Consider the following 27,426-nt stretch of genomic DNA (forward strand, 5'->3'; position numbering starts at 1 on the left):
AAGTATTTGCTTGTGAGAATAATCGATGGAAACGAACAAGTGAATCCAATCTAACTAAGGCGGTTACCACAATGCATTACTGAAAACTACACATCACACTGTACCTTATCTGATGTCAATGCAAATGAATATTCAGAAGCAGTATAAATGCACAGTGTGCCACATAGGGGACTGCAAGTGCAAGATTGTGTGTTATAAGGGAAGCTGGATGAGCTTAACAGTGTTACACAGGCATCTATCATGACCACTGTGTAATGGACAGTGTAACAATACTGAAGATTGCACTGCTCTTTGAAAATGATATAGTAAAAAAAACATTTAATTAATGTAAACTAATGCAGGGTTTCTTTACACTTTTCAAAATGATAAGCATTTCTCTCGGTGTGTGATTCCCTCTTTGGGAGTGTCAGTTGGAGTGAGAATTTCTACTTTGGGAGCATCAGTGGGACTGGGATTCCTCCACTGAAAACACGATTTGGAGTGTGGTTCTGTACAGAGTGCACTTGACCTTTAGAAATATCATGAGTAAGGTACATCTTGTCTGTGAATATTATAGAAGAACGTGCCCCATTGATAACAAAGGTGATCATGATGTGAGCAACAATGTCAATAAGAATGGTGCCATAGCAGTCAGCTGATTTTCTTCTATGTGTGGAATGGAGGGATATGAATCATGTGCAGGCCGAAGGGATTAGTTTAATTTAGCATCATGCTTGGCACAGACATCGTGGGCCGAAGGGCCTGTTCCTGTGCTGTACTCTGCTGTACTCTTCTATATGTGGAACAGAGGCAGGGAATGTTATGGAGCTGAAAGAAAGCAGTGATGAATTGGCTGAGGGGAAGAAACTGATTTCACATGCCAAGATTCTAGATGTCTGAGTCAAGCCTGAAGTGATCAAAGGTCTTCAGGTGTTTGTGGGAGCTTCAAGGATTTATAAAGATCTGCAGAGATTGAGTTCCCAAAAGTTTTGACTCAAGTAAGTCTTGATGTTGGATGGGTAGTTGAAGATGTTGGTAACAGCTATGGGGTTGGTGGAGAAGTGTGAGACAAAGGATAGTGTCATTCCCAGCCTCTCCTGGTGGCACCCGTGGGGCATTGTTAATGCTCTGTTGGTCAGACAAGCTCCCCAGGGTGCTTGCTTCCTGGTGAGAGAGGCTCACGTTGGGGGCGCCCTCGTCCCATAGTCGGAGCAGCCACGTAGCCAGGTGTTTGCCCGACCACTCCGCCAGCTGGGTCAGCTCTTTGATGGAGAAGTCCCGGGCCTTCGTGGTCTCGGAGGGGTCCCATGCACTCTCCCCTGCAGTGGCCTCATCCCCGCTCCCCTCCCTTTTGTGGCGGACCTGGGACCATGTAGTGACAGGTCGGGCATGCAGGGGTTCGGGTGCCTAGGGTGGAGAGCGAGTGTGATGGGACTCCGGCTCTTCGGGCACCCCCTTCTTGTCAGTATCCATCCATATATCCCCAAACCCCCAGCGATGTGTCCAGCTTGTCGTTGCGCCAGACCAGGGCTAGAATTTTGAATGGGTCTGGCTGGCTGCCAGCCAGATCGGGGGGGGGCTGCCTGCACCTGCTGCAGCTGAATCAGCCTGCAGGCGACCTCAGTCCCTCTGCCTCGAGGTCATTGGCTCGGGCCTGGGCAGTCTGAACTGCCTCCTGCAGTGTACAGCAATGCTGCCGGAGCATCTCTGTCTCCCTATCTTTCTGGAAACGTGTCCTGTAATCCCGACCTGGCATCTCAGGAGGGACACAAGCAGCCAGAAGGCACCCCTTTGACTCCTTTTGGCCTTGGGGAACCCTGACTTCTGGAGGAGGGCGACCACGTGGTGTCCCAGTTTCTCACCATGGGGGTCTAACTGCTCAGCCCAGTCCACTGGTTTACCGTGGTCTGCCAGCATGCTGGTCAAGCTCCCAAATCCCTCACTCTCATCAGTCCACCCGGGATTCCTGTCCTCGGTGCCTGCACCGGCCTTCTTTCCCCTGTTCCAAAACATCCTTCCCCACATCCATGCTCAGCCAAGACCCTCAAGATCCTGCTCGCAGCACCAATTGTTATGAGACAAGTTCGAGGTCTCAAAAGTAATGGACTCTAAACACAGTCTGGTGAGGAAGGATTTTATTTACAAAGGCAATCGTGGGAAAAGGTGATAAGGGCAACACACGCACACACGCATCGGTAATAGCACGCATGGGAAATCGCAACAGGGGTAAAATACATGCACACACACACAACGGACTGGGTACAAACAATCAAGGAAAAAGCACTACGCTATATGCCACCCCTTGTCTCAGTGCAGGCATGGCTCCATGCCCAGAGAATCCTAACTTAAGATGCTTCTAAATTTGTGGAAATGCACACTCTTACCAATGGTCTTTTCAGCATTGTTTCATGATTCCACTGGGGCAACAAAGAGACAGAACCAACACATGGAGCAGTCTTTATAGTGCTGGAGGGCTGGGGGCGGCCCAGCCCAGCCCAGCCCAGGTAGTTTGAACAGGCCAATGACCTGGGCCCAGGTACCAAGGTGTTTACTGAAGGCAATCATCAGGTGTGCCCTAATGGGTGGGGGTGGAGCCAGGCCTTGATTGACAGTGGTGTGGCTTTCGACCAAGTGCCGGGCTGTGCTGTCACGTGACAGCCTCGGCCCTCCAGAATACACATATCCCTCATTCAACCACCACTATCAAGCCAAGAGATCAACCATGATTCAATGAGGAGCACAGATATATATGGCAAGACAGCATCAGGCATAACTAAAATTGAGATGCTAACCTGGTGAACCTGGAACACAGGATTACAGGCATGTAATAGATAGAGCTAAGGGATCCCACAACCAACGGATCAGATCAAAGCTCTGGAGTTCTTCCACATCTGGTTATGAAATGACAGTTCGCAATTAAACAGCGAATGAAGGAGGACTCCAAGATCAATCACTTCCTCAGTGATGATGGGGCCTGGCACGTGAGGGCTAAAGACAAGGCCAAGCCAGTTGCAAATATGCTCTTCCAGAAATGATGAATGGATGGGTCATCTCAGCTTTCTCCTGAGATCCCCACCAATTCAATTCACTCTGTGTAATGATAAGTAATGGCTGAGAGCAGTAGATGCGGAGGAATCCATGGCATAAGACCACATCCCAGCTGAGGTACTGAAGACTTTTGCCTTGGAACTAGTTGTGCTTCTAGCCAAGTATAGCTACACCCTACATCTACCCAACAATGTGGAAAAATGCCCAGGTAGTTCTGTTCAAAAATGGACAAATCTAATCTGGCTAATTACCACCCAGTCAATCTACTCTCAAGCATCATTAATATAATGGAAGGTTGGTTGAAAGTGTCATCAAGTGCTGTTTATTCTCCAGTAACCTATTCAGAAATGCCCAATTTGGGTTTTCTCAGAGGTATTCAGCTCCAGAGACTTTCCACCAACTACAAAGCACAGGTCAGGAGTGTGATGGACCTGCCTGGACGAGTGCAACTCCAACAAAACTCCTCAACACCATTCAGGACAAAGGAGCCCGCTTTACTCACACTCCACTCACCACCCTAAACATTCATTCCCTCCGCCATCAATGCCTTGTGGCTAGTGTGTACTTTCTATAAAATACCAGCAATTACTCAGCTGGGCTTCTCCGACAGCATCTCCCCCATACCTCACCTCTACCACTGAAAAGCACAATGAGAACATGCCCTGTGCTTTGAAATAATGGATTAGTTGATTTTGAATTTTGCAACAAGGTGAATGTTAAGAAGTATGCTGTGAGTGATAGCTGTACGTGGTCATGGTGGGAGTTTAAATGGAGCGCCATCTTCATTACTGTGATCAACTAAAGTGTTGCATCCAATGTGAAGTTCCTCCTCACCATATATAATAACATTGCCAGGATTTACTTGTCATGGTGATCCATCATGCCTGGCTACCACTCATGGATGTTATTTTTAGCTACAAATAAGGCCTGACCTAAACTACGGGAATTAAATTGAAAGACAAATAATGGCCTCAATTCTTCTTTAAAATGGAGCTACATCTGGGAACAGACAGATCTCAGTCTAATGTCTAATGTTTAGGCAGGTGCATGGATAGGAAAGGGATATGGGCCAAATGCAGGCAAATGGAAGTAACTTAGAAAGGCATCTTGGTTGGCATGGATGAGTTGGGCTGAAGGGCCTGTTTCCTTGCTGTATAACTCATGACTCTATGGGATGAACTTCTCAAAAATGTAGCTGAGTTGCAGATAAGATGGAAACAACAGGAAAAAAGTAAGATTTACTTTTGCTAATTGCAGTCATGTGAAAGTCGGTTGGCATATTCATTTTGGGAGGCTGGGGGAACAACAAACCACATAAACACTTTCTATACTTTAAAACATTTAAATCATGCCATTGTGGCGACTCACCGTCTAGTCGGGCGAACCGGCTCGGCAGTCGGGTCGCGCGGCGTCGGAGCGACGAGGCCCAAGATGGCGGCGGGCCTCGTCTTTCCGAGCGACGGGGAGAACCCACGCGCGGGAAAGTCCTGATGACGTAGGACTTACGTCATTGCTGGTTTTTTTTGGGCGGGAGTTTTTTTCCCTTAAAGGGCCCGCACAAGGCGGGAAAATAAACCAGTTCTGTTTGGCAATCCTCCGAGTAGAGTCTTGTTTTATTCCGCGGTAGCAACCGCTACATTGGTGACCCCGACGGTCCAAACGGCTTTTGGACCCGCGAAATGGACGACAGCGCAGCAGCCAACGCAGTGGCCCTCAAGCTGCCCACCTTTTGGACACTTCGGCCCAGCGTCTGGTTTGACCAGGCCGAAGCGCAATTCCACCTTCGGCAGATCACCTCCGACTCCACGAAGTACTACCATGTGGTTAGCTCTCTGGACCAGGAGACAGCCGCCCAGGTTGGAGACTTCATCCAGTCGCCTCCGGAGGAAGATAAGTACCCGGCTTTCAAAGACCTTTTGATCCGGACCTTCGGCCTCTCCCGTTGTGAGCGCGCCGCCCACCTGCTTCATCTGGATGGCCTGGGGGACAGATCCCCATCCGCCCTAATGAATGAGATGCTGGCATTGACCGAGGGACACAAGCCATGCCTGATGTTCGAACAGGCCTTCCTCGAACAGCTCCCCGATGACATCCACTTGTTATTAGCTGATGCCGACTTCAGCAACCCCCGTGAGGTGGCCGCCCGGGCAGATGTCCTGTGGAGGGCCAAGCGCGAGAGCGGTTCGTCCGTCAGTCAAATCACCAGGCCGCGAGCCCAACGCCTGCCTCGCCCGGCCCCAGCAACCGAGCAGCCACGCCCCAGGAACGCAGACGACGACACGGGTGACCAGCTGTGCTTCTACCATCAGAGGTGGGGTGCGGAGGCCCGTCGATGCCGCCCACCCTGCAAGTTTCAGGGAAACGCCAGGGCCAGCCGCCGCTGATGGCTACGGCGGCTGGCCGCCGACAGAGCCTCCTCTTCGTTCAGGACAAGAAATCTGGACGGCATTTCCTCGTTGATACTGGAGCGGAGGTCAGTATTTTGCCCCCGACAGGCCGCGACACTCGTGACAGGCCACCAGGTCCTCTACTCAATGCCGCCAACGGTACAACGATACGGTCTTTCGGCACCCGTACGCTTCAATTACACTTTGGCGGCAGCCGTTTTACCTGGACCTTTACCCTTGCCACCATCGCCCGACCACTCCTAGGCGCCGATTTCCTTCGGGCCCACAACCTGTTAGTCGACCTGCGAAGGAAGCGGTTAGTCCACTCTAGCACTCTCCGGACCTATCCCCTGGGAGAAATCAGCCCACCAGCCCCGCACCTGGACTCCATTACCCTTTCTGGCGACGATTTCGCCAAGCTCCTAGCTGAATTCCCATCGATTTTGGCACCTTCGTTTACAAATTCTCGGCCCGCACATGGGGTACGACACCACATCATTACCACAGGGCCACCCCTTCATGCCCGAGCACGACGATTACCTCCAGACAAGCTCCGCCTGGCAAAGGAAGAGTTCCATCACATGGAGGAGCTGGGGATTGTTCGCAGGTCAGACAGCCCCTGGGCCTCCCCCCTGCACATGGTCCCCAAAGCCACCGGAGGGTGGAGGCCCTGCGGCGACTACCGCAGGCTGAATGACGCCACCACCCCGGACCGCTATCCCATCCCTCACATCCAGGACTTCGCAGCGAACTTACACGGGGCCCGCATCTTTTCCAAAGTGGACCTCGTTAGGGGATACCACCAAATCCCGGTCCATCCGGATGACGTCCCCAAAACTGCGATTATCACCCCATTCGGCCTGTTCGAATTCCTTCGGATGCCGTTCGGCCTTAAGAACGCCGCGCAGACCTTCCAGCGGCTGATGGACGTGGTAGGCCGAGACCTGGACTTCGTGTTCATTTACTTGGACGACATACTGATCGCCAGCCGTAACCGCCAGGAACACCTTTCCCACCTCCGCCAGCTGTATTCCCGCCTCCGCGATTTCGGCCTCACGATTAACCCGTCCAAGTGCCAATTCGGACTTGACTCTATCGATTTCCTTGGCCACAAAATCACCAGCGACGGGGCAACACCCCTACCCGCCAAGGTGGATGCTATCCGCCATTTTGCCCGCCCCGACACAGTCAAAGGCCTACAGGAATTCCTTGGGATGGTCAACTTTTACCATCGTTTCATCCCTGCAGCAGCCCGTATCATGCGCCCTCTGTTCTCGCTGATGGCTGGTAAGGGCAAGGACATCACCTGGACTGACGAGGCTGCGGCTGCTTTCGTTAAGGCCAAAGACGCCCTGGCAGATGCCACGATGCTGGTACACCCTAGGACTGACGTCCCGACTGCCCTCACGGTAGACGCGTCCAACACCGCGGTGGGTGGGGTACTGGAACAGCTACTCGAAGGCCGCTGGCAACCCTTGGCATTTTTCAGCAAACACCTTAGACCGCCCGAACTGAAGTACAGCGCTTTTGATCGGGAACTTCTAGCGCTGTATCTGGCGGTCTGGCATTTCCGATACTTTCTAGAAGGCAGGCCTTTCACCGCTTTCACCGATCATAAGCCTCTGTCCTTTGCCTTCTCCAAAGTCTCCGATCCTTGGTCAGCTCGTCAGCAGAGACATTTATCCTACATTTCCGAGTTCACAACTGACATCCAACATGTCTCCGGAAAGGATAATGTCGTTGCTGACGCACTTTCCAGACCAACCATCCACAACCTATCCTTGGGTGTCGACTACACGGCCCTGGCTGACGCACAGCAAGCCGACGACGAACTGCCCAGCTACAGAACCGCAGTCTCGGGTCTGCAGCTCCGAGATTTCTGGGTTGGTCCAGGTCAGCGGACCCTACTTTGCGACGTTGCGACTGGTCAGCCCCGCCCTATTGTCCCTGCAGCCTGGCGGAGACGCGTTTTTGACTCGGTACATGGGTTGGCGCACCCGTCCATCAGATCTACTGTCCGACTGGTCGCCAGCAAGTTTGTCTGGCATGGCCTGCGCAAACAGGTCAGTGAGTGGGCCAGGACTTGTCTGCACTGCCAGACGTCAAAAATCCAGCGACACACCAAGGTCCCACCACAGCAGTTCGAGCCTACCCGTAGGAGGTTCGACCACATACACGTCGACCTCGTGGGCCCTCTGCCGGTTTCAAGAGGAGCCCGGTACCTCCTTACCATCGTGGACCGGTTCACGAGGTGGCCTGAGGCAACCCCCCTGACTGACATCACAACTGATTCCTGCGCCCGAGCGCTGCTCACAACTTGGGTCTCACGTTTTGGCGTTCCAGCCCACATCACTTCAGACAGAGGCACCCAATTCACTTCCAGTCTCTGGGCTGCATTAGCGAACCTGCTAGGGACGCAGCTGCACACCACCACGGCCTACCATCCTCAATCAAACGGGTTGGTGGAACGTTTTCACTGCCATCTAAAATCGGCCTTGATGGCCCGCCTGAAGGGTCCTAACTGGGTTGACGAGCTGCCTTGGGTCCTGCTCGGCATACGCACTGCCCCCAAAGAAGACCTCCGCACTTCGTCAGCTGAGCTTGTATACGGGGCGCCACTAGTTGTCCCCGGGGATTTCATACCTGCCCTTCAGGACCAAGGGGAACAACCCCCAGCAGTTCTACAAAGACTGCGCGAGAAGCTCGGCGCCTTGGCCCCGATTCCCACCTCATGGCACGGTCAAGCCCCATCCTGCCAGCCCAAGGAACTACGGGACTGTAAGTTTGTTTTCGTGCGCAGGGGCACACCTCGGGCGCCATTGCAACGACCATATGAGGGACCGTTCCGAGTCATACGGAATAACGGATCCACTTTTATTTTGGACATTGGAGGCAGGGAACAGGTTTTCACGGCGGACCGCCTCAAACCGGCCCATTTGGATCTGCAACAGCCTGTCGAGGTTGCCACGCCACGACGCAGAGGCCGCCCCCCTAAGCGGCAGCTGGCACAGCCCACGGACCTTGGGGACTGTCTCGCCGGTTCTGGGGGGGGTTGTGTGGCGACTCACCGTCTAGTCGGGCGAACCGGCTCGGCAGTCGGGTCGCACGGCGTCGGAGCGACGAGGCCCAAGATGGCGGCGGGCCTCGTCTTTCCGAGCGACGGGGAGAACCCGCGCGCGGGAAAGTCCTGATGACGTAGGACTTACGTCATTGCCGGTTTTTTTTGGGCGGGAGTTTTTTTCCCTTAAAGGGCCCGCACAAGGCGGGAAAATAAACCAGTTCTGTTTGGCAATCCTCCGAGTAGAGTCTTGTTTTATTCTGCGGTAGCAACCGCTACACCATTAAGTTATGTCTGTGGAGCACTTTACTGTTTTACCTCCATAACTATTGTATTATTTTCTGCTAGTGTATTGCTCTAATTCAGGGGTGTGATTGGTTTGGTTCTGGGCCATTGTGGCATAGGCCTGATGTTGCGCGATGGGCAATCTGTGCAATATTGCAAGTTAGGGAGGGCCTCAGGTGCAAAATATTTGAACCTTTACAATAAATTTTCAGTCCTCCCAACACCAGGTGGTGATGTTGCTCCTTCCTTGACATCTCCATAGTCTTTCCTTCAGATAGCACTGTGTGTTTGCTTTACTACATTTATATTCACCACTTTCCCTAAACCAACATTCTCTATTCATACGTTCTCCTTAATTTAAAGCTTTTTAACATACATTTCCCACCAGTTTGATAAATGAGCATTTTTGTGCGGAATCTGTTTACTATCTATTACTGTATTAATAAACCATTAATGTTGTGCCAATGTGTATAAATAATACAACTTCAAGTATGCAGGACTAAAATGAAATGGAATATCCTGTACCTTGGTGTAATAATTATTAGTCCTGTAACTTTGTTCAGATTAAGGATCCATCCATTTGGTCTTCACTCCTACTGTGCATTTCTGCAGGAGATCGAGGAATAATATGTTATGCCAAACATTTCTGGCATACACTTCCCTTCTGCTTTCTGTCCCGCAGAGTGTGTATTCCTAATCACATCACAGACAGCCACTCAACAGTCCACATGGAGCTCCCACTTGGGGCTGCAATTGCAAATGTCAACTTGCAAATAGGCTTTAATTTTGAAAAGTTAGCCAAGTTGCATACACTTACCTGCTCTAAGGAAGGCAGTGGGCAGTATCAAAGATGGCACAGAATCCTGGGTAGTACCTCCATCTCCACAGCTAGACAGGACTACAACCTTGGCCTTCAGCTTTAACTCAAGGATCTCAGGAATGGTCAGTAAGTAGGAGCGCTCCTCCATGAGCTCTCCAGCAGCTGGATATGGATGCGGAGTAAAGAGCAAAACACCTTCCTCCCAGCTACCATAAGTTGCTGCAAAGTCAGAAAAGTTCATCATTGGGAGACTGTCTTTTTACTGTTGAAATATCATTTACATTGATGAAAAGCATCTGTCCCATCATGCACTCCCAAGGCCTTGTACAGCACGGGTTAGAGACAGAGTAAGGCTCGTTCAACCCTCTGTCAAGGTAGGTACTGCGTGAGTTAGATACACAATAAAGATTTCTCTGCGCTGTCCCATTAATGGAGTTTCTTTTATTTTCATCAGGGAGATGGGATTGCCCAATAACTTAGAACCTCCAATTTTTACTTATTGCTTCACAGCCTACACCAGTCTGTCACTCTGAGCACTGGAATCAGCTGTGCTACTGGAACATATCTTTACTAAGTCAATTACACAAGGATCTGGATGAAGTAGTCTGTGATAAGTATGTCAAGGGACACAACACTAGATTTTGTTGTCTGGAAGTCAGTGAGGTTATAAGACTTGAAATTATTACCTGAAGCCGAGTAGGAGAACGTGGCACATATGTCAGATTGAGGAGCAAGTAGTTTTGGGTCATGGTAAGGCAAGAAACTGTGGCTGAATTCACACACCTTTACCTGATAGTCATGCCATGGTCAAGATGACGGTGGATGTGGACTCACATATTTTATGATTAATAAAGTTGCTCATTGTGTTATTTACAAGGAGCTACCTACCTCATTTTAGAGTCAGAGTCATACAGCACAGAAACAGGCCCTTCAGCCCATGAAATCCATACTGACCATTAAGCACTCATTTACACTAATCCCATTTTATTCTCCCCTTATTCTCAACAACTTCCTCCAGATCTTACCATGACATTCACCAACACACTAAGGGCAATCTACTGTTTCTAATCAATCTATTACTCCACACATATTTATGATGTGGGAGGAAACCAGAGCACCCAGTGGAAACTGACTCAGTCACAGGGACTACATGCAAACTCCCGACAGACAACACCAGAGGTCAGGATTGAAACCAGGTCGCTGGAGCTGTGAGGCAACAGCTCTACTAGCTGCACCACTGTAGCACCCCTATTTTGTTATACTTTTTTTTTAATATGCTTTAATTTTAAGCGAAATATCACAAAATACTTTTAATTGAGTTAGATGAGGTTATTAGGAAATATTTTAAGAAGACTTTACACCTCCCTAAATGCAATAATAATGGCATTTTATATTCAAGGGTGAGGGATGGGAACTGTGCCTGGGCATGCTCAAGTTTGAGCTCCAGATCCTTTGGGCAATAATAATGAAGCTGAAGGGATTTTTATAGGCTAGTGATGGCCTGGTCCCCTCTTATTTAGGTATGTGGGCATTAGCTTGGAAGATGTAATCATGAGATGTGAACATCTTAATTGTTCTAAGGGAGGTGAGGTGGATGATGATGAATGAGATGTTGTTGCAGCTGGAGATGGCTTGGAAAGGAATTCCAATGCCTGGAGAAGCAGGGAGTTTGATACCTGGGCCTAAATGCTGCATTAGGGGATTAGGGTAAATTACTTTGTCACTTGTACAAGGACCTGGATGAAGCAGTCCACGATTAGCTCGAGTGACTGGGTAAAGGGTTTTATTCCTTTTAAACAATCCAATTTGTGCCCTGCTTTTAAGATCAAACATCACCCCCATGAAAAGTGATTTACCCCTGGCCAGACCAATTATGAGGCTCAATATCACATTTGTTAGTTGTTTGCCAACTAATGATTACACTGGTTGGGCAAGAAGGCATAACTGGGATTGATTTTGGGGTCAACATGTCTCTGAGAGGACAGGATGGACAATTTGCCAAGTCAATCTCCCTAATAATCCCGTAGGTGAGGTGCAACTGCTAATAGATATTGTTGATAACTGATCAGCTGGCCTTGTTTACTAATGGAATTTGTACCACTTCAGAAAGCCACGTAGACCTAAATCCCAATGCAGAGGATAAACAATACTCAACAAACCTCAGAAAGTTGGCCTGTTCCTTGATCTGGTAATTTGTGTATTCTTGGTATGTTAATCTCCAGCAGTACAGTTGGGAACTGGGGTGGACCCATGCCCAATGTCTCCAGACATAAGAACATATGGAGAGAGCGTGCATACCAGCCTAGATAAAGAAACACTTTAATGGTGGGAGTAGCTACCTCATCTTCTCTGATATTTTTCACCTCTACAAGGAACATGTCAAGAGTGCAATGGAACATATTAAAATTCTGTCAAATACTCAGTGGAGCAAAACAATATTATTCCTTTAATTATTTTTTCACTTCCTGATAGTTGAGATTTGTAATAGAAATGCTTTGTAAAAATACGTTTTTTTTAAACATATTCAAGCATGTGTGTATTATGGGAAATCCAGGATTTACTGTCCATCTCTAAATGCCTTTCAGAAGATAGACCAACTGGTAAAGCTAGTCCCTGCTGTTTGCCCAGCCCATAGACAATGAAGAAATGGTGATATATTTCCAAGTTGGGAATTGGTGGTATTCCTATTTGTGCACTTTCCATGTCTTCCTAAGTGGTGGAGATACTAGGTTTGGGAAGTCCTTTGTGACTTTCTAAATCACATCTTTTGAGTGGTACTCATTACACCTGTGGTGTGCTGGAAATGGATGGAATGAATGTTTTAAGGCAGATGGTATATCAGTCCAGCATACTATTTGGCTTAGATGGTGTTAAGTGTTGTTGGAGCTGCACACATCCACACAAGTGAAATGTATTCCATTAGACTCTTGACATGGTCCTTACAGAAGTGAAAAACATCAGATGAAGGAAAACAGTCTCTCCATTTCATATCCTGAGAGGTACACAGTACAACTATAATGGAGTTGTTGACATATCAAAATAATCAATTTCAATTAAGTAGCCAACAACAGACTCAATTTTTAGTCAATGAAAGCAGTGGTGGAGATCACTGGAAAATTATTTTAAGATCCCTTATTTCCAAAATGGTTCACTTTTTGAAAAGATCCATTTTCTGGATTAAGTGGTGTCTTTTTGATAGGATTCATCATTGCTGATTTTCCATAACACGGTACTGTTGGTTTTAATATAACTGGCACCGACAATGGGACAGCCACATAAGCACCATCTTACAAGTGCACACTAGAGTTAGGGTGTATAGTGCCAAATGATTTACCTTCCGACATCTCCATGCCAACCAAAAGGCATGAGGGAATAACGTTAGAAAATATGAAATTGCCCGTTTTGACAGGAAATTTAAAATAAAACATTGCTTAAATGGGGAAGGACTGCAGACCTCTAAGATGCTGGCGGATCTAAGTGGCCTAGTGCCTGATTCGCAAAAAGCAAGTATGGAGGTACAGAAAGTAATTAGGAAAGTTAACTGAATGCTATTGTTTATTGTGAAGGGAATTGAATGTAAATGAAAAGGAGATTATGCATCAGTTATAGTGATTTCAGATGTGGTCTCACATTAGTGAGACCACATCTGAAGTACTGTGTATAGCAGTGGTCTCCTTATTTAAGGACACATGGTAATGCTTTGGAAACAGCTCAGAGAAGGTTTACTAAACTCATCTGGAATGAAAATCAACTGTTTCTCTTTCCACAGATCCTGTTTTTATGTGATTTCTTGAATGGGCAGATTGTCTGTTGAGGAAAGGCTGGTCAGACTGCACTTGTATCAATGAGATTAGAAGAGTAAGAAAGAACTTGATCGAAGATCATGAGGGGTTTTGACAGAGTGGTATGGAGAGGATATTACCCCTTATGTGAGATTCTAGAATTAGAGGTCACTATTTTATTAAGGAGATGCCCATTTAAGACAGATGAAACATTTTTTTCTCTCTCAGTGGGTCATGTGTGTTTGGAACTCACTTCCTTAAAGAGTGGCAGAATCGAGGTCTTTGAATATTTATAAGGCAGAGGTAGAAAGATTCTTGGTGAGTAAGATGATGCAAGATTATTGTGGATAGACAGGATTGAGATGTTCATAGAATCATACAGCAGGGAAACATTAGACCCACATCGACTCATCCACATCGACCAGTCAGCACTCTTCCATATTAATCCCATCACCCAGAACTTGGTCCATAGTGCTCCATGCCTAAGTGATTCAAGTGCTCATCTAAACACTTAAGTACTGTCAGTGATCCAGCTTCGATCACTCTCTCAAGCAGTGTGTTCCAGGTACTTGTCATTCTCTGGGTGAAGAAGGTCCCCCTCATTTCTCTTAAATCACTTCCCACTTATCCTAAGTCTATGTCCTCTAGTTTTATGTACCTATGATAGGGGGTAAAGTTTCCTGCAGCCTACTCTATCTATACCCCTCAAAATTTTGTGTGTCTCAATCATGTCCCCTCTTAACCCTCTCTGGTCCAGGGAGAACAGACCCAGCTTCTCCAGCCTTTCCTCATAACTGAACTGCTCTATCCCAGGCAACATCCTGGTGAATCTCCTCTGCACTCCCTCCATTGCTATCACATCCCTCCCATAACTTGGTAACCAGAAATGCACTTAGTACTCCAGCTGAGGTCTGACCAAGGTTTTATAAAGTTGGAGCATAACCTCCTTACTTTTGAATTCAATGCCCAACTAATGAAGGCCAGTATCCCATATGCCTACTTAATCACATTATCTATGTGTTGTCATCTTCAACGTCCCCCTGTTCCTCAATACTCCCTAAGACCCTACCATTCCTGGTGTACTTCCTAGCCTCATTAGTGCTCCCAAAATGCATCCCCTCACATTTACCTGGATTAAACTCCATCTGCCATTTTTCATCCCTTTTCACCAACACATTAATATCACTCTGCAGCCTATGACTACCTTCCATACTATCAACAACTCCGCCATTCTTTGTGTCATCTGCACACTCACTGACCTTTCCTCCCACATCCACTTTACTCACATAGATTTCAAACAACAAGGGTCCCACCATTGATCCTTGTGGGACACCCCTATTCACAGACATCTGATCGCAAAAATAACCCTCTACCATCACCCAATTTTGGATCCACTTTGCCAATTTGCCCTCGATCCCATGCACCCTAATCTTTTGAGCCTTATCAAAGGCTTTACTAAAGTCCATGTAAGTCACATCTACTGCCCTGCCTTCATTGATGTACTTCGTTACCTCTTCAAAGAATTCAATCAAATTGGCCTTTGACAAAGCCATGTTGGTTGCCTTTGATTAGTCCCTGCCTTCTCAATTGATCATTAATTCTCTCCCTCAGAATTTTTTCCAGTACCTTCCCTACCATTTATGTTATTTGAGATTACAATCAGATCAGCCATGCTGTAATTTAGTGGTGGAGCAGCCTCAAAGAGACGAGTGGTTTACTTCTGCTGTTAATTCATATATTAATGTGTCAGAAGTGAAATAGAATGCACAGTACTTCCTTCTGCGAGTGCAGTTCCAACTAAACACAAGAAATCCAAAACAGTCCAGGACAATAACAAGAGAAAATGCTGTAAATACTCAGCAGGTCAAGTAGCATCTGGGAAAAGAAAAACAGAACTGACATTTGAAGCTGATAACTTTACATCAGAGCCATTAGCCAGTTCTCACACAAATTGGAAAGGGTTATTGTCTGAAATTGTTAAAAGTCCCAAGGGCTACTCCATGCCCAGGTGCAAGATGAGATGCTGTTACTTGAACTTGGATTAGGATTCATCAGAACAGGGTAAGAGACCAATCAGAATGGGAACAGGATGGAGAATTAAAGTGTCAGGCAATTGGAAGCTCAGGGTCACCGTTGTAGACTAAATAAAGGGATTTCACAAATATGTATTTGACTCCTCCATTGTAGAGGAGACCACATCTTTCCTTTGGGCTTGCTACAACCCTCAGTACTCAGCATACAAGTCAACAAGGAGACACAAGAGACTGCAGATGCTGGAATCTAGAGCAACAAACAATCTGCTGGAGGAATTCAGCAGGTGGAACAGTAGAAGTCAACAATTTCAGAAAACCTGACTTCCCCAGTTTTATAGAACCGGCCAATTTTTATATGTCATCAACTTGTAACATTAATTCAGTTTCCTTCTCTGCATATGTTCCAGCTAATCTGCTGAGCATTTCCAACTTTCTCTTCTATTTCAGATTTCCAGCAACCACTGTGTTCTGTATCTCATAATTCCAGCAATGTTTTGTTTCCTCTATCCCATTCATCTCGCCATATTTACACCTCCTCCAGACAGATCAGCTGCAATTAGCATGCTTTCGCCACCCTCTCTTGGCTGGCACCAACACTGTCTATTAATTCAGTTTCTCTTCAACTCCACCCTTTCACAGACATTCTCTTTATTATCTCCAACCCTCCCACTTCTCTGCAATTTAAAGCATGTTGGTTTTCTAACCTTTCCTCATTCTAATGAAAGGTCATTAACCTAGAATGTTAGCATCTGGGAAAAGAGAAAAAGATGCCTGACCTGCTGAGTATTTCCAGCATTTCCTGTTTTTATTTCAGATTATAACATCTGCAGTATTTTACTTTCCATTCAGAGTAGTGTGTTTGGTTTGTGTCCCATTTAGCACCTGAAATGTTCATTCCCTTCACCATGGCTTCAGTTTGTGCCATTTACAAGATAAACAGCAGTAACTCTGCGAGCTTCTTCAACGGTAGCTCACAAACCTGCGACCTTGAAGGCAAGAGAACAGGTGCATGGGAATATTATCTCCAGGTCAGACAACATGGATCACCATTGTTTCATCATTACTGCGACAACATCCTCAAACTCCCCACCTAGCAGTTCTGTGGGAGTACCTACATCACATGGATTACAGTAGCACAAGAAGACACTTGTTATCACTTACATAATAAATATTCATCTTTCCAGTGAATAATAAAAATGAATATACCTCACATAACAGAAATCTGAAAATCAGACAGGATTTAGTGAAAATACACAATGTTCAGTTGGCATCTGAGAGGAAATAAACATATTTTTGGGGGGAGGAGTGTGAGGCAGTTCTGAAACCGAAATCCATCTGATTCCTTCTCAGATGTTTACAAAGCAGTGAATCTGTCATCATTCCAGTGATAACAGTGACAAGATCCTCAAGAACACCTTTTCTGTACCCCAACAACATATAGGCACAGAGCTAATATAATGCGACTAACTGTAATCTTGATTTTCTTACTCTAACTGGGTGCTCCATTAGTAACTAGACACTGTTGTCCCTTTCTTTGTCTTTACCTCCATGGAAGAAACATTACAGTTCCTTCACTCCATCCTAATACCACGTCAGTCTAAACCGAGAACTACACTGTTGCCAACTTTGTAGCATAATTAGAGGTAGTCTCATTCAAACAGCTACTGTATTACTGCATTGAGCATAAACAAAGGTATTTTATCCAGGGCACAAGCATAGACATTGGTCCTGACTGAATTTGGACATTAGTTAGCAAAGGGGCCAAACCCACCAAATCTCATGCAAGTCACTTGTTCATTGTCAACCTAATATAAATAAACCAATTTAAGGCCTGATTGTGATCTGCCTCAGTAGTCTCCTGGACAGAGAGCCCACTTACCAATATGCACAACAGTAAGTTGTGGAAGTTCGCTGAGCACACGCTTCTTAGTTGCTTGTTCACCCATGACTGCCTCTGTTTGTAGGTACTCGGCCACTTTGATTACTTCCTTCTGAGCTCCAATCAATGGGCCCCAGGGCTTCCAAAGTCTTCCCCATAATGACAACGCTGAAGGGAAATGTGGACTTCCCAAAACCAGAGCCCGAGACTTGCCGACCACCTGAAGACACAAAAAGCTTCTCAGTTAAACATTATCATTACTGCACCAGATTTCATTACTGGACTGGATTTCCAATCAGTAAATGGAACATGAATGATTAAACCCTCTATCAATAACCTTTGATCCCAATCAGATGTGTCTGTTCAGCTTTTATTGAAGCAGAAAAAAAGAAATGAAACTTGTGTATACATAAAGTAGAAAATATTATTAATACACAGTCTGTCAGGCAGCATTTTTGGAGATAGAAATTGAGCTGTTTCAGATCAATGACACTTTGTAAGATAAATTCAGATAAATGATCAACAACCTGAAATTATAACTCTGCTTCTCTCACCACAGATCATGCCTGACCTCCTCAGTATTTCTGTATTACTTTGGTTTTTAATTCATATTTTGAGCATCCCCTGTATTTTGCTTTTGGATTTACATTGCACCTTTCAAACTTATGATATTCCAAACCATTTTACAGCCAATAGAATCTCTGAAAGTGTAATCACAGCAAACAGATAGAAATTGCAGCAGTCAATTTATGCACAGCAAGGTCCTTCTAAAAACAATGAGCAGATAACCTGTTTATAGTGTATGTTGATAAAAGATAACTATTGTCCAGACTTGCTATTGGTTTATTATTGTCACTTGTACCGAGGTACAGTGAAAAGCTTGTCTTACAAATCGATCGTACAGGTCAATTCATTACACAGTACAGTTACATTGAGTTAGTACTGATGTAGTACAGGTAAAAACAATAACAGTACAGAGTAAAGTGTCACAGCTACAGAGAAAGTGCAGTGCAATAAGACTTCCTGCTCTTCTTCAAATAAGATCTTTTATGTCCAAAAGTTTGGTAAAAGAAACATCATCAAAGGTAGCTGCTGAGAGAGGAAGATTTAGACAGAAAGTCCCTAAAATTACGGTCTTGACAGTTGAAGGTATAGCAACAAATAGTGGAGTGGTTAAATTCAGTAATAATCAAGAGGTCAAAACTGAAGATATCATAGAAAATTGTGGGACAGAGAAGGGAGAAGTGAAGCAATGGAGGTATTTGAAAAGAGGGGTGTGAATAACTTGAGGATTATTAATCATGTTGACAAATCTGTTGGAGATTTTTGAGGTTATAACTAGGGTAATAGATAACAGTGATGTATTTATTTAAGGTTATTTAAGGTTAAGCAATTACCTTGGTGTGTAGGACTTTCTGCCACACGGCGATCAAAGTTTAGGAGGACTTAAGACTCCAGAGGGTAGAGGGCAGAAGGCCACCCAAGTGTGGATTCTGTAATGAAGGTTCATTGAAATGTTACCCTGTTCTCTCTCCACAGATGCTGCCTGATCAGTTGAATTTTCTGGCATTTTCTGTTTTATACATTACAAATGTTGTCTTGAAGCTATAAAGGGTGGTGATTCCAAGAGCAAATATGCTGAGAGAGGGGTAGCCTTTAAAGTTAGGCTACACTTCCAAATTTCATAGGTTCTCAAACTCTTCCCACTTTTTGGAAGGTTGCAAGTGTAACCAGACAAAGAGAAAACAGGGTACAGCAGACCAGTTAGATTGATATCAGCTGTAGGGAACATAACTGGAATCTATTATTAAGGAAGTGGCCACAGGGCACTTCGAAAATAATAAAAGGATTGGGCGGATTCAACCTGGATTAATGGAAAGGAAATCATCTTTGACAAATCAGTTAGAGATTTATCAGATTGTAACCAGGTAGGTAACTGTGAATCAGCTGATGTGGTATATTTGAGATTAGTAAGTAAAATTAGAATGCATTGTACTGGGGGAGTATATACTGGTGTGGATTTAATTTGATTAATGGACAGAGAATGGAGAGAATGAGTAAATGAGTCATTTTCTGGTTCAGAAACTATGACCGTATACTACAAGGCCCAGCAGTTCGAGGATTTGTGATTTAATCAAGTTTGCTGGCAGCACAAAAGCAATTGTGGGTTGCAAGGAGGATCTAAAGAGGTTCAGTGGGTTGGGGGTGGGGACACAGAAAATCTAAATGAATGGACAAGGTCATGGCAGATAGCATATAATGCAGAAACATGTGAGGTCATCCACTTTGGTAGAAAAAAAGTGGGATACGGAGGGTTTTTTAAATGGTGAAAGGTTGAAAGTTTGTTTGAGTTCACGAGGACCTGGACATGAATCACTAAAAGTTAACATGCAGATATAGCAGGCAACTTGGAAAGCAAATGGTATGTTAGGCTTTACTGAAAGAGGATTTATGTAAAGAGACTTATTGTTCCCATTATATAGAATCGCGGTAAGACTGCATCCACAGTTTTGTGTACCGCATTGGGTTCCCTCCCCAAGGAAGGATATACTTGGGGGAGAGAGGATGTATTGATGGTTCACCAGATAGATTCCTTAGATAGGTTTGTTGTGTGAAGAGAGATTAAGCCAATGCTCTTTTTAGTTTATTAGAATAAGAGATTTCATTAAAACTTACAAATTTTTTGCAAGGCTTAACAGGATAGATACAGAGGTGATGTTTCCCCTGGCTGGAGTGTCTGGAACTAGTGGTCAGCCATTCAAGACAGATAAAAAGAAAATCTTTCATTGTGAGGAAAATGAATATTTGAAATTCTCTGCCCTAGAGCACAACAGAGGTTCAGTTACAGAGAATATTCAAGGCAGTTGTATAAATTCTTAGATATGAAATCAGTCACAGCAAATGGGGTTGTTGCAGGAAAATGATACTGTAGTAAAAGATCAGCAATGATCTCAATGCAGGAGCAGGCATGAGGGGCAGAATGTCCTACTACCTTCTATTTTTTATGTTATGGTCTTTTGTCCTTTACAAATGCAAACAGCCTCTAGATCTATGGTTAAAGCTTGTTAGAAGCTTTATCATCTTCAGGTTGTATTGAATATAAATTCCATTCAGCATCTCATCTGTATTTTGGAAGATGACAGCCAGTGCTTCCACTATCTCCTGTGCTACTTCTTTCACCTGAGTTATTAACTATTTCTCTTTCCACAGATGCTGCCTGATCTGCTGCATTTTTCCAGTATTTTCTGTTTTTATTTCAGATTTCCAGAATCTGCAGTTTTTTTGATTGCCAAATCGTTCATAACTGGATGGCTGTTTGCAGATCTTGGGGATTAATTGATGTTCAAATCCATTCATTTTTCCAACACTCTTCTTTCACTAATGCTAATTTCTTACAGCTCTCCATTCTCTCCCAAACTGTTGTTATCCACTATTTTCTGGGAGGTTTTGGGGATTTTTTAAGGTTTTCTATTTAAAGTATAATCTGCACAGAAGGTGATTGTAAAATAACCTACATACAAGGTTCTCTAAATAAAAGACAAATTTCATTTAGTGTTGAACAATACCTTACAGGGTTAATGCCAAGAACCAGCCCGAGGGCAAAAAAGCAGCCTCTGTTCACATACTTGCCTGCTTGAATGGAAGAATGATGTATGGTGAGCTGGCAACAATTGTGTTGGTGGATGTACAGTGAACCAGGTGACTCACAGTGTCCATGAGTCCCACCTTCTGCAAACCGTGAAGTTCCTGCTGAGAGCCACCCATATGTTCCAGCATTGTCATTGTTGAAACAGACCCTAAAACACAGAGAAAAAGAGGAATCCTGGAAAACTGGAAGTAAACAATGGACCTAGATTCAGATTAAGTAGCAAAGAATGCAGTGCTTTAAAGCAGACAGGAGCCTAGCCTAAAGAATGGAGGACATGATTCAAAACGCACAAAGCCCACACAAGTCCAAAACTACTATTATTCTTTGTAAAAACTGATCACAATACTGTCACGACAAAGGCTCAATGGTTAACGCACAGTAGGTAGACAATACAAATAAACTTGAGTCCCAGCCTCAGTTGAGTTTATTCATCTGAATCAGGAGAACGGTATAGATCTGCCTCAGACATCAAGGAATATTACAGCTCACTGATCCTTGCAAGAAGTGCACAAACATTCAGACCCATCATAAAGAAAGTGGTACTGGCAAACCAGGACCTTTCATATTAATTCATGCTGAAACCACACTCTGTAGGCCTTTCCTTCACAAAATCAATTATGGAAGGGGAAGTTCAAAGGAAAAGAGATGAGGAGATGATTACAGGTGAGGGAGCTGCAGGGTGCATGGAAGATCACTGGGGTAGGGTGGGGAGAGATCATTGGTGGAGGGAGAAATGTTATCAGGCAGCCTAGTGAGAACACTGGAGTGCAGCAGATGGCCAGGGAGCCTGCAGAGAGAGAGGGACAATTAGGGAGCAGGGAGAAGATGGAGTAGAAGATAATGGGGAAGGGGCAAGAAGAAGATCAATGGGAAAGATAAAGGTTAGAAATGGGAAGGGTTAGACATGGTGCAGAAAGATCTAAGAGGCCAGGAAGGACGTCAAAAGAAAGCCAAGAATGATCGTGACGAGAGGTGAACTTGGGGTAATGTGCAGAAACTTACCTTGTAAAAGATTGATACATCATCAGGAATTCTGCACTGCCAGACCAGCAGTAGCAAGGCAAGTGGGGGTGAACCCTTTAATTAATACTCGAGTACATTGTAATTCTCCGAATGAGCCCAATTCCTAAAGTGAAGACCCATGTCTTTTGACAATTGCTTTGCATGGTAAAAATTCACCCAAATATTGATCTTGTTTTATGATAATTGATGTCACAATGCATGTCCAATGGCCTCTGCATAAGTGTGGATTTCAATAGATTAAGACAGAACCTGCCAGAAGTAGATCGGGAGCAACTGCTAGAGGGGAAAACAACATCCATTAAGTGGGAGGCATTTAAAAGTGAGAAAGGAATACTTCACAGTCAATGTGTCCCTGTAAGGGTAAGAAACAAAGAAAGTAAGATTAGGAGACCTTGGTTAACAAAGGATATTGAAGATTTGATCAGGGAAAAGAAGGAGGCAAATGTCAGGTATTGAAAGTTGGTATCAAATGAGTCTTTTGAGGTTTATAGGGAATATAGGAGAGAACTTAAGAAAGAAATTAGATGGGTAAAATGACCTTGGCCATTCAGAAGAATTCTAAAATCTTTTATAAGTATATTGGAAGCAAGAGGGCAGTTAAAGAAACTGTAGGTCCACTCAGGGACTATAGGGATAATCTATGTGTGGAGCCAGGTGTAATAAGTTATGTACTAAATGAATACTCCTCATCGGTATTCACCAGAGAGAAGGATGTGCAGGCTGGAGAGTTAAGGGAGGGGGTAAACTGATATTCCGGAGCATGTCTACATCATGAAGCAGAAAGAGTTAGAAACACTGGAGCATATTAGGGTGGATAAATTTCCAAGGCCTGATGGGATCTATCTCAGTTTGCTAAGGGAAGCAAAGGAGGAGATTGCTGGGGCTCTGATGGAGATTTTTGCATCTTCACTAGCTATGGATGAGGCACCGGAAGACTGGAGGATAGCTAATGTTGTCCCCATATTCAAAAAGGGCAGGAGGGTTAAGCATGGAAACTACAGTCTGGAGAGCCTTACATCAGGTCCTGAAGAAGGATCCTGACCCGAAACGCTGACTGCCTGCTTGTCTCCACGGATGCAGCCTGGCCTGCTGAGTTCCTCCAGCATCATAGCGTTTTTCATCTAGATTCCAGCATCTGCAGTCCTTTGTTTCTCAGTGGTAGGGAAGTTGTTGAAGAAGATTCTGAGGGACAGGATCTATCTTCACTTGGAAAGACAGGGACTTGTTAGGAGGAGTCAGCATGGTTTTGTGCAGGGGTGATCATGTCTCACAAATCTGACTTTGAGAAGGTAATTAAGAAAATTGATGAAGGCAGCCCATAAATGTGTTTTACAGGGACTTCAGTAAGACTTTTGACAAGGCTTCTCCAGAAGATTGTGGCATAGGGGATCCGAGGAGTGTTGATAAACTGGATCCCAAATTGGCTTGTTATTAGGAGGAAGAGGGTAGTAGTGGATGGGTGTTTTTCTGACTGGAAGTCTGTAACAAGTGGTGTACTGCAAGAAACAGTGCTAGGACCTTCACACAAAATGCTAGAGGAACTCAGCGGGTCAGGCAGAATCTATGGAGAGAAACGGATCGACCCTTCATCGGGACTTGAAAGAAAGAGGGGAGATGGCCAGTATAAAAAGGTGGGGGGGAGGGGTGGAGCAAGAGCTGGTGAGGGAGGGGAAGAGTGGGAATGATGTAAGAAGCTGAGAGGGATAGTGACAAGGGCTGAAGAAGATGGAATCTGACAGGAGAGGACAGCGGACCATGGAATAAAGGGAGGGGGGTGAGGAGGGGAACCAGAGGGAGGAATGTGTGGGTGATGGCCAGATCAAGAGGGCAGGGGAGGGGAAAGAGATGAGTGATGGGGCCGGTGGTATAAGGGAAAAAAAGGAGGAGGACAGAGGGGAGTGGTGACCGGAAGTTAGAGAAATCAATGTTCATGCTGTCAGGTTGGAGACCACCGAGGCAGAATATGAGGTGCTGTTCCTCTAATCTGTGTCTGGCCTCAACTTGGCAGTAGAGGAGGTCATGGACAGACATATCAGTGTGGGAATGGCAAGTGGAATTAAAATGGCTGGCCACCGGGAGATCCTGGCTGTTACGGCGGACGGAGTGAAGGTGCTCGATGAAGTGATCCCCCAATCTGTGTCGGGTCTCACCAATGCAGAGGAGGCTGCACCAGATACAATAAATGACCCCGATGGATTCAAATATGAACTACTGCCTCACTTGGAAGGACTGTTTAGGGTCTTCAATGGTGGGACCTTTGGGGTCAAGTGCTAGGACCTTTATAGTTTGTAATATATATATAACTGACTTGGATGAAAATGTGGGTGGTCTGATTAGTAAGTTTGCAGACAACACAAAAATTGGTGGAGTCATACATAGCGAAAAAGGTCATCAAAGGATACAGCAGAAATCGATCTGCTGAAAAGTTGGGTGGAATAGTGGCAGATGGAATTTAGTCCAGACATATGTGAGGTGATGCACTTTGGGAATTCAAATTCTGGTAGGAAATATGGAATACAAATGGCAGGGAACTTAGGTGCATTGATGTAGAGAGGGACCTTAGGGTGCAAGTCCATAGATCGCTGAAAATGACTACACAGGTGGATAGGGTAGTGAAGGAGGCATTTGGTATGCTTGCATTCGTAGACCAAGGTATTGAGAATAAGAGTTGGGATGTTATATTGAAGCTGTACATATTATTGGTTAAACCGAATGGAGTAGTCTGTGCAGTTCTGGTTGCCACACTACTGGAAAGATGTAGCAACAACAGAGAGAGGAGAGATTCATCAGGATGTTGCCTGGAATGGAGGGCTGTTTTTATAAGGAGAGATCGAATGGCTGGGTTTATTCTCACTGGAATGCAGGAAGCTAAGGTTCGAATTATAGGTGTCTATAAAATTGGATAGATAGTTAGAATCTATACCCCAGAGCAGGGGAGTCTAGAACTAGAGGACACAGGTTTAAGTTGTTAGGGGAGAAATTTAAAAGAGATCTGAAGGGTAAGTTTTTCACACAGAGGGTAGTGGTCATCTGGAAAAAGCTGCCAGAGGAGGTTTTAGAGGGAGTTAACATTACAGTGTTTAAAAGGCATCTGGCTGGGTACTTAGATAGGAAAGCTGTGGGGGGAGCAGCCCTTATGCAGGCAATTGGGATTAGCGTAGATGGACATCATGGTCAGCATGGGTGAGGTGGGCTGAAGGGCCCATTTCTCTGCTGTACAATTCGATGATTTTATAATTTGTGTGCCTTATGCACAGAAGACCAAACTAAGCTGAATGATGGGGCCAATATCACTTTGATAAAATTCTATCATGTACTGCACAAAATGCTCTGCAGAATAGCACTTCTAAATTAATATATGTTAAATGGGACTTCTTCATTGTGGGTGCCATGCTCACATTTTTGAATGTGGCAAGGCAGATTAATAAAGCGATTAATAAATCAAATAGGATACGGTGTTAACAAAACAAGAACTGAACACAAGAACAGGAGAAAATAGGAACGGGGCGGGCCACCTTGCCTCTCAATCCTGGTCGATCTCTCTCAGGCCTCGTTTCTATGCCAGTTCCCCTTGGGCATCAATTTTCTGATCTTTCGTAAATTAAAGTTTGGAACTGATTGGTGTACTGTTCCAAATTTGACACAACATTTTTGGAAGTAAAATCTTTGCAGAGTCTATGAAAGGTTAACCAGAATTGTTCTCAGGACGATTGGTTTTTGTGTTGTACATAGTCTTTAGAAACTGGGGTTGTGCTCATTAAAGCAGAATAAGTAAGAGCATTTAGAACATAGAACATACAACAGTACAGCACAGGAACAGGCCCTTCAGTCCATGATGTCTGTGCCGAACATGATGCCAAATTTAACTCACCCCTTCTGCCTGCACATGTTCCATATCCCTCCATTCACTGCATATTCATGAGCCTATCTAAAAGCCTCTTCGATGCCACTATTGTATCTGCTTCCAATGCCACTCTTGGCAGCACGTTCCAGACACCTACCACTCTCTGTGTAAAAAACTTGCCCTGCACATGTCCATTAAACTTTTCTCCTCTCTCCTTAAAACTATACCCTTAAAGTTATGTAATGTTTGGATAAATTAAGCAAAGGGTGTCACTTTTCAATGATTAAGGGGTCAATAACCAGAAGGCACAGGTTTAAAGGTGAAAGGCAATGTAATCAGAGGTGATATGAGGAATTACTTTATTGTGAAATATGGCATTTGGAATTCAGTGACTGATAAGGCAGTGAATGCAGATTCAATACCAGCTATCAAAAGGGAATTGGATAAATAATAGAGGAAGAAAATGTTGAAGGGCTATGGGGGAGAAAGTAACTTCTTTCTTTGAAAGAAATAATGCTGATTTGATGGAGCGAGTTGCCTCCTTCTCTGTTAAACTAATCCAGTATCAACATTGTCAGGTGCATACTCATTAGCACCATGATCCGCAACTCCCCAGATTTCCAACAGGCAGCAGTTGAACGCTTGCTGGCCCTGGCTGATGCATTGTGCGGCACAACTTGCCCCGTAAGTGTGCTTGCTCGCATCAGAGACCATTCTGTAACATCTGGTGTACAAAAAATTTTCCCTCTCTGACTTTGAGGAAAGTGGTCTGCCGCTGAGCCATAACTAATAACTCTTTCTTTTGAAAGTGTTTATGACATTTACATTGGAAGAGATTTGTTTTCTTGCAGGAATAATCAGTGATATTTGGGAGTGACATGAGTTAGGAGTCCCAAAGCCATATAGATGAAATGTAATATATTAAATGAAGTGTGATTGAAGGTATTGGCGCTGAGGCATAAGGAGATTAATTACCTGATTTTATGTCTGATGTTAATCTACTTTCTGTTTTATTCCTAGCATCTTCAAGCAAATTAGCCACAACTTCAACCGCAAACAGGGACGGTGCGAGGGTAACCCAAAACCTCTCTGCCAGTGTCTTATTCTTCAAATCCGGCAGGTTTGCAAAGGGAATCTTGGATTTAAGAAAAAGATTTCAATCAGATTTAAAAGGGAGGAAGTAAAGGAGCAAGAAAAGCACAAACAATGCCACAATAACCTCTGTTTCAGAGTAAACTCACTAATTGAAAATGAATTAACAGATTCTGCAGGATGAGCAACACACAAATGGAACTTATAAAGGATGCAATGTATACAACTTAATATGTTTTAACTAAGTTTAATTGATATTAATATTTGGCACATTTGGGTTTTAGGAATGCAATATTATTATTCCAATTGCTCCGCAGATTAGTGCTCAGTAAAAAGGGATATTGAATCAAATCAAGTCGAGGATTTCATTCTGCATCTCTCTAATATTTATTAGATCATGGAACATTACAGCACAGTACAGGCCCTTCGGCCCACAATGTTGTGCTGACATTTTATCCTGCTCTAAGATCTACCTAACCCTTCCCTCCCACATAGCCCTCCATTTTTCTATCATTCATGTGCCTATCTAAGAGTCTCTTAAATGTCC

At 44.8% G+C, this 27,426-nt stretch overlaps 1 protein-coding gene across 2 annotated transcripts in view; it reads right to left on the bottom strand.

The window, feature by feature from the left end:
* LOC127582191 (tetratricopeptide repeat protein 28-like) overlaps positions 1 to 27,426 on the bottom strand; it is a 167,224-nt gene that overhangs the window by 124,735 nt on the left and 15,063 nt on the right. Inside the window, exons 3-6 of one of the 2 annotated variants that reach the window (XM_052037266.1) lie at positions 26,763 to 26,922; positions 20,902 to 21,068; positions 17,272 to 17,491; positions 9,575 to 9,796 (exon numbers count right to left, since the gene is read on the bottom strand). In XM_052037266.1, the coding sequence (XP_051893226.1) occupies positions 9,575 to 9,796; positions 17,272 to 17,491; positions 20,902 to 21,068; positions 26,763 to 26,922 (769 nt within the window). The remainder of the gene's footprint in view (positions 1 to 9,574; positions 9,797 to 17,271; positions 17,492 to 20,901; positions 21,069 to 26,762; positions 26,923 to 27,426) is intronic. The other variant, XM_052037267.1, reaches the window with a different exon arrangement.

This window comes from Pristis pectinata, chromosome 23 (genome assembly GCF_009764475.1).
Source record: "Pristis pectinata isolate sPriPec2 chromosome 23, sPriPec2.1.pri, whole genome shotgun sequence".
NCBI lineage: Eukaryota > Metazoa > Chordata > Chondrichthyes > Rhinopristiformes > Pristidae > Pristis > Pristis pectinata.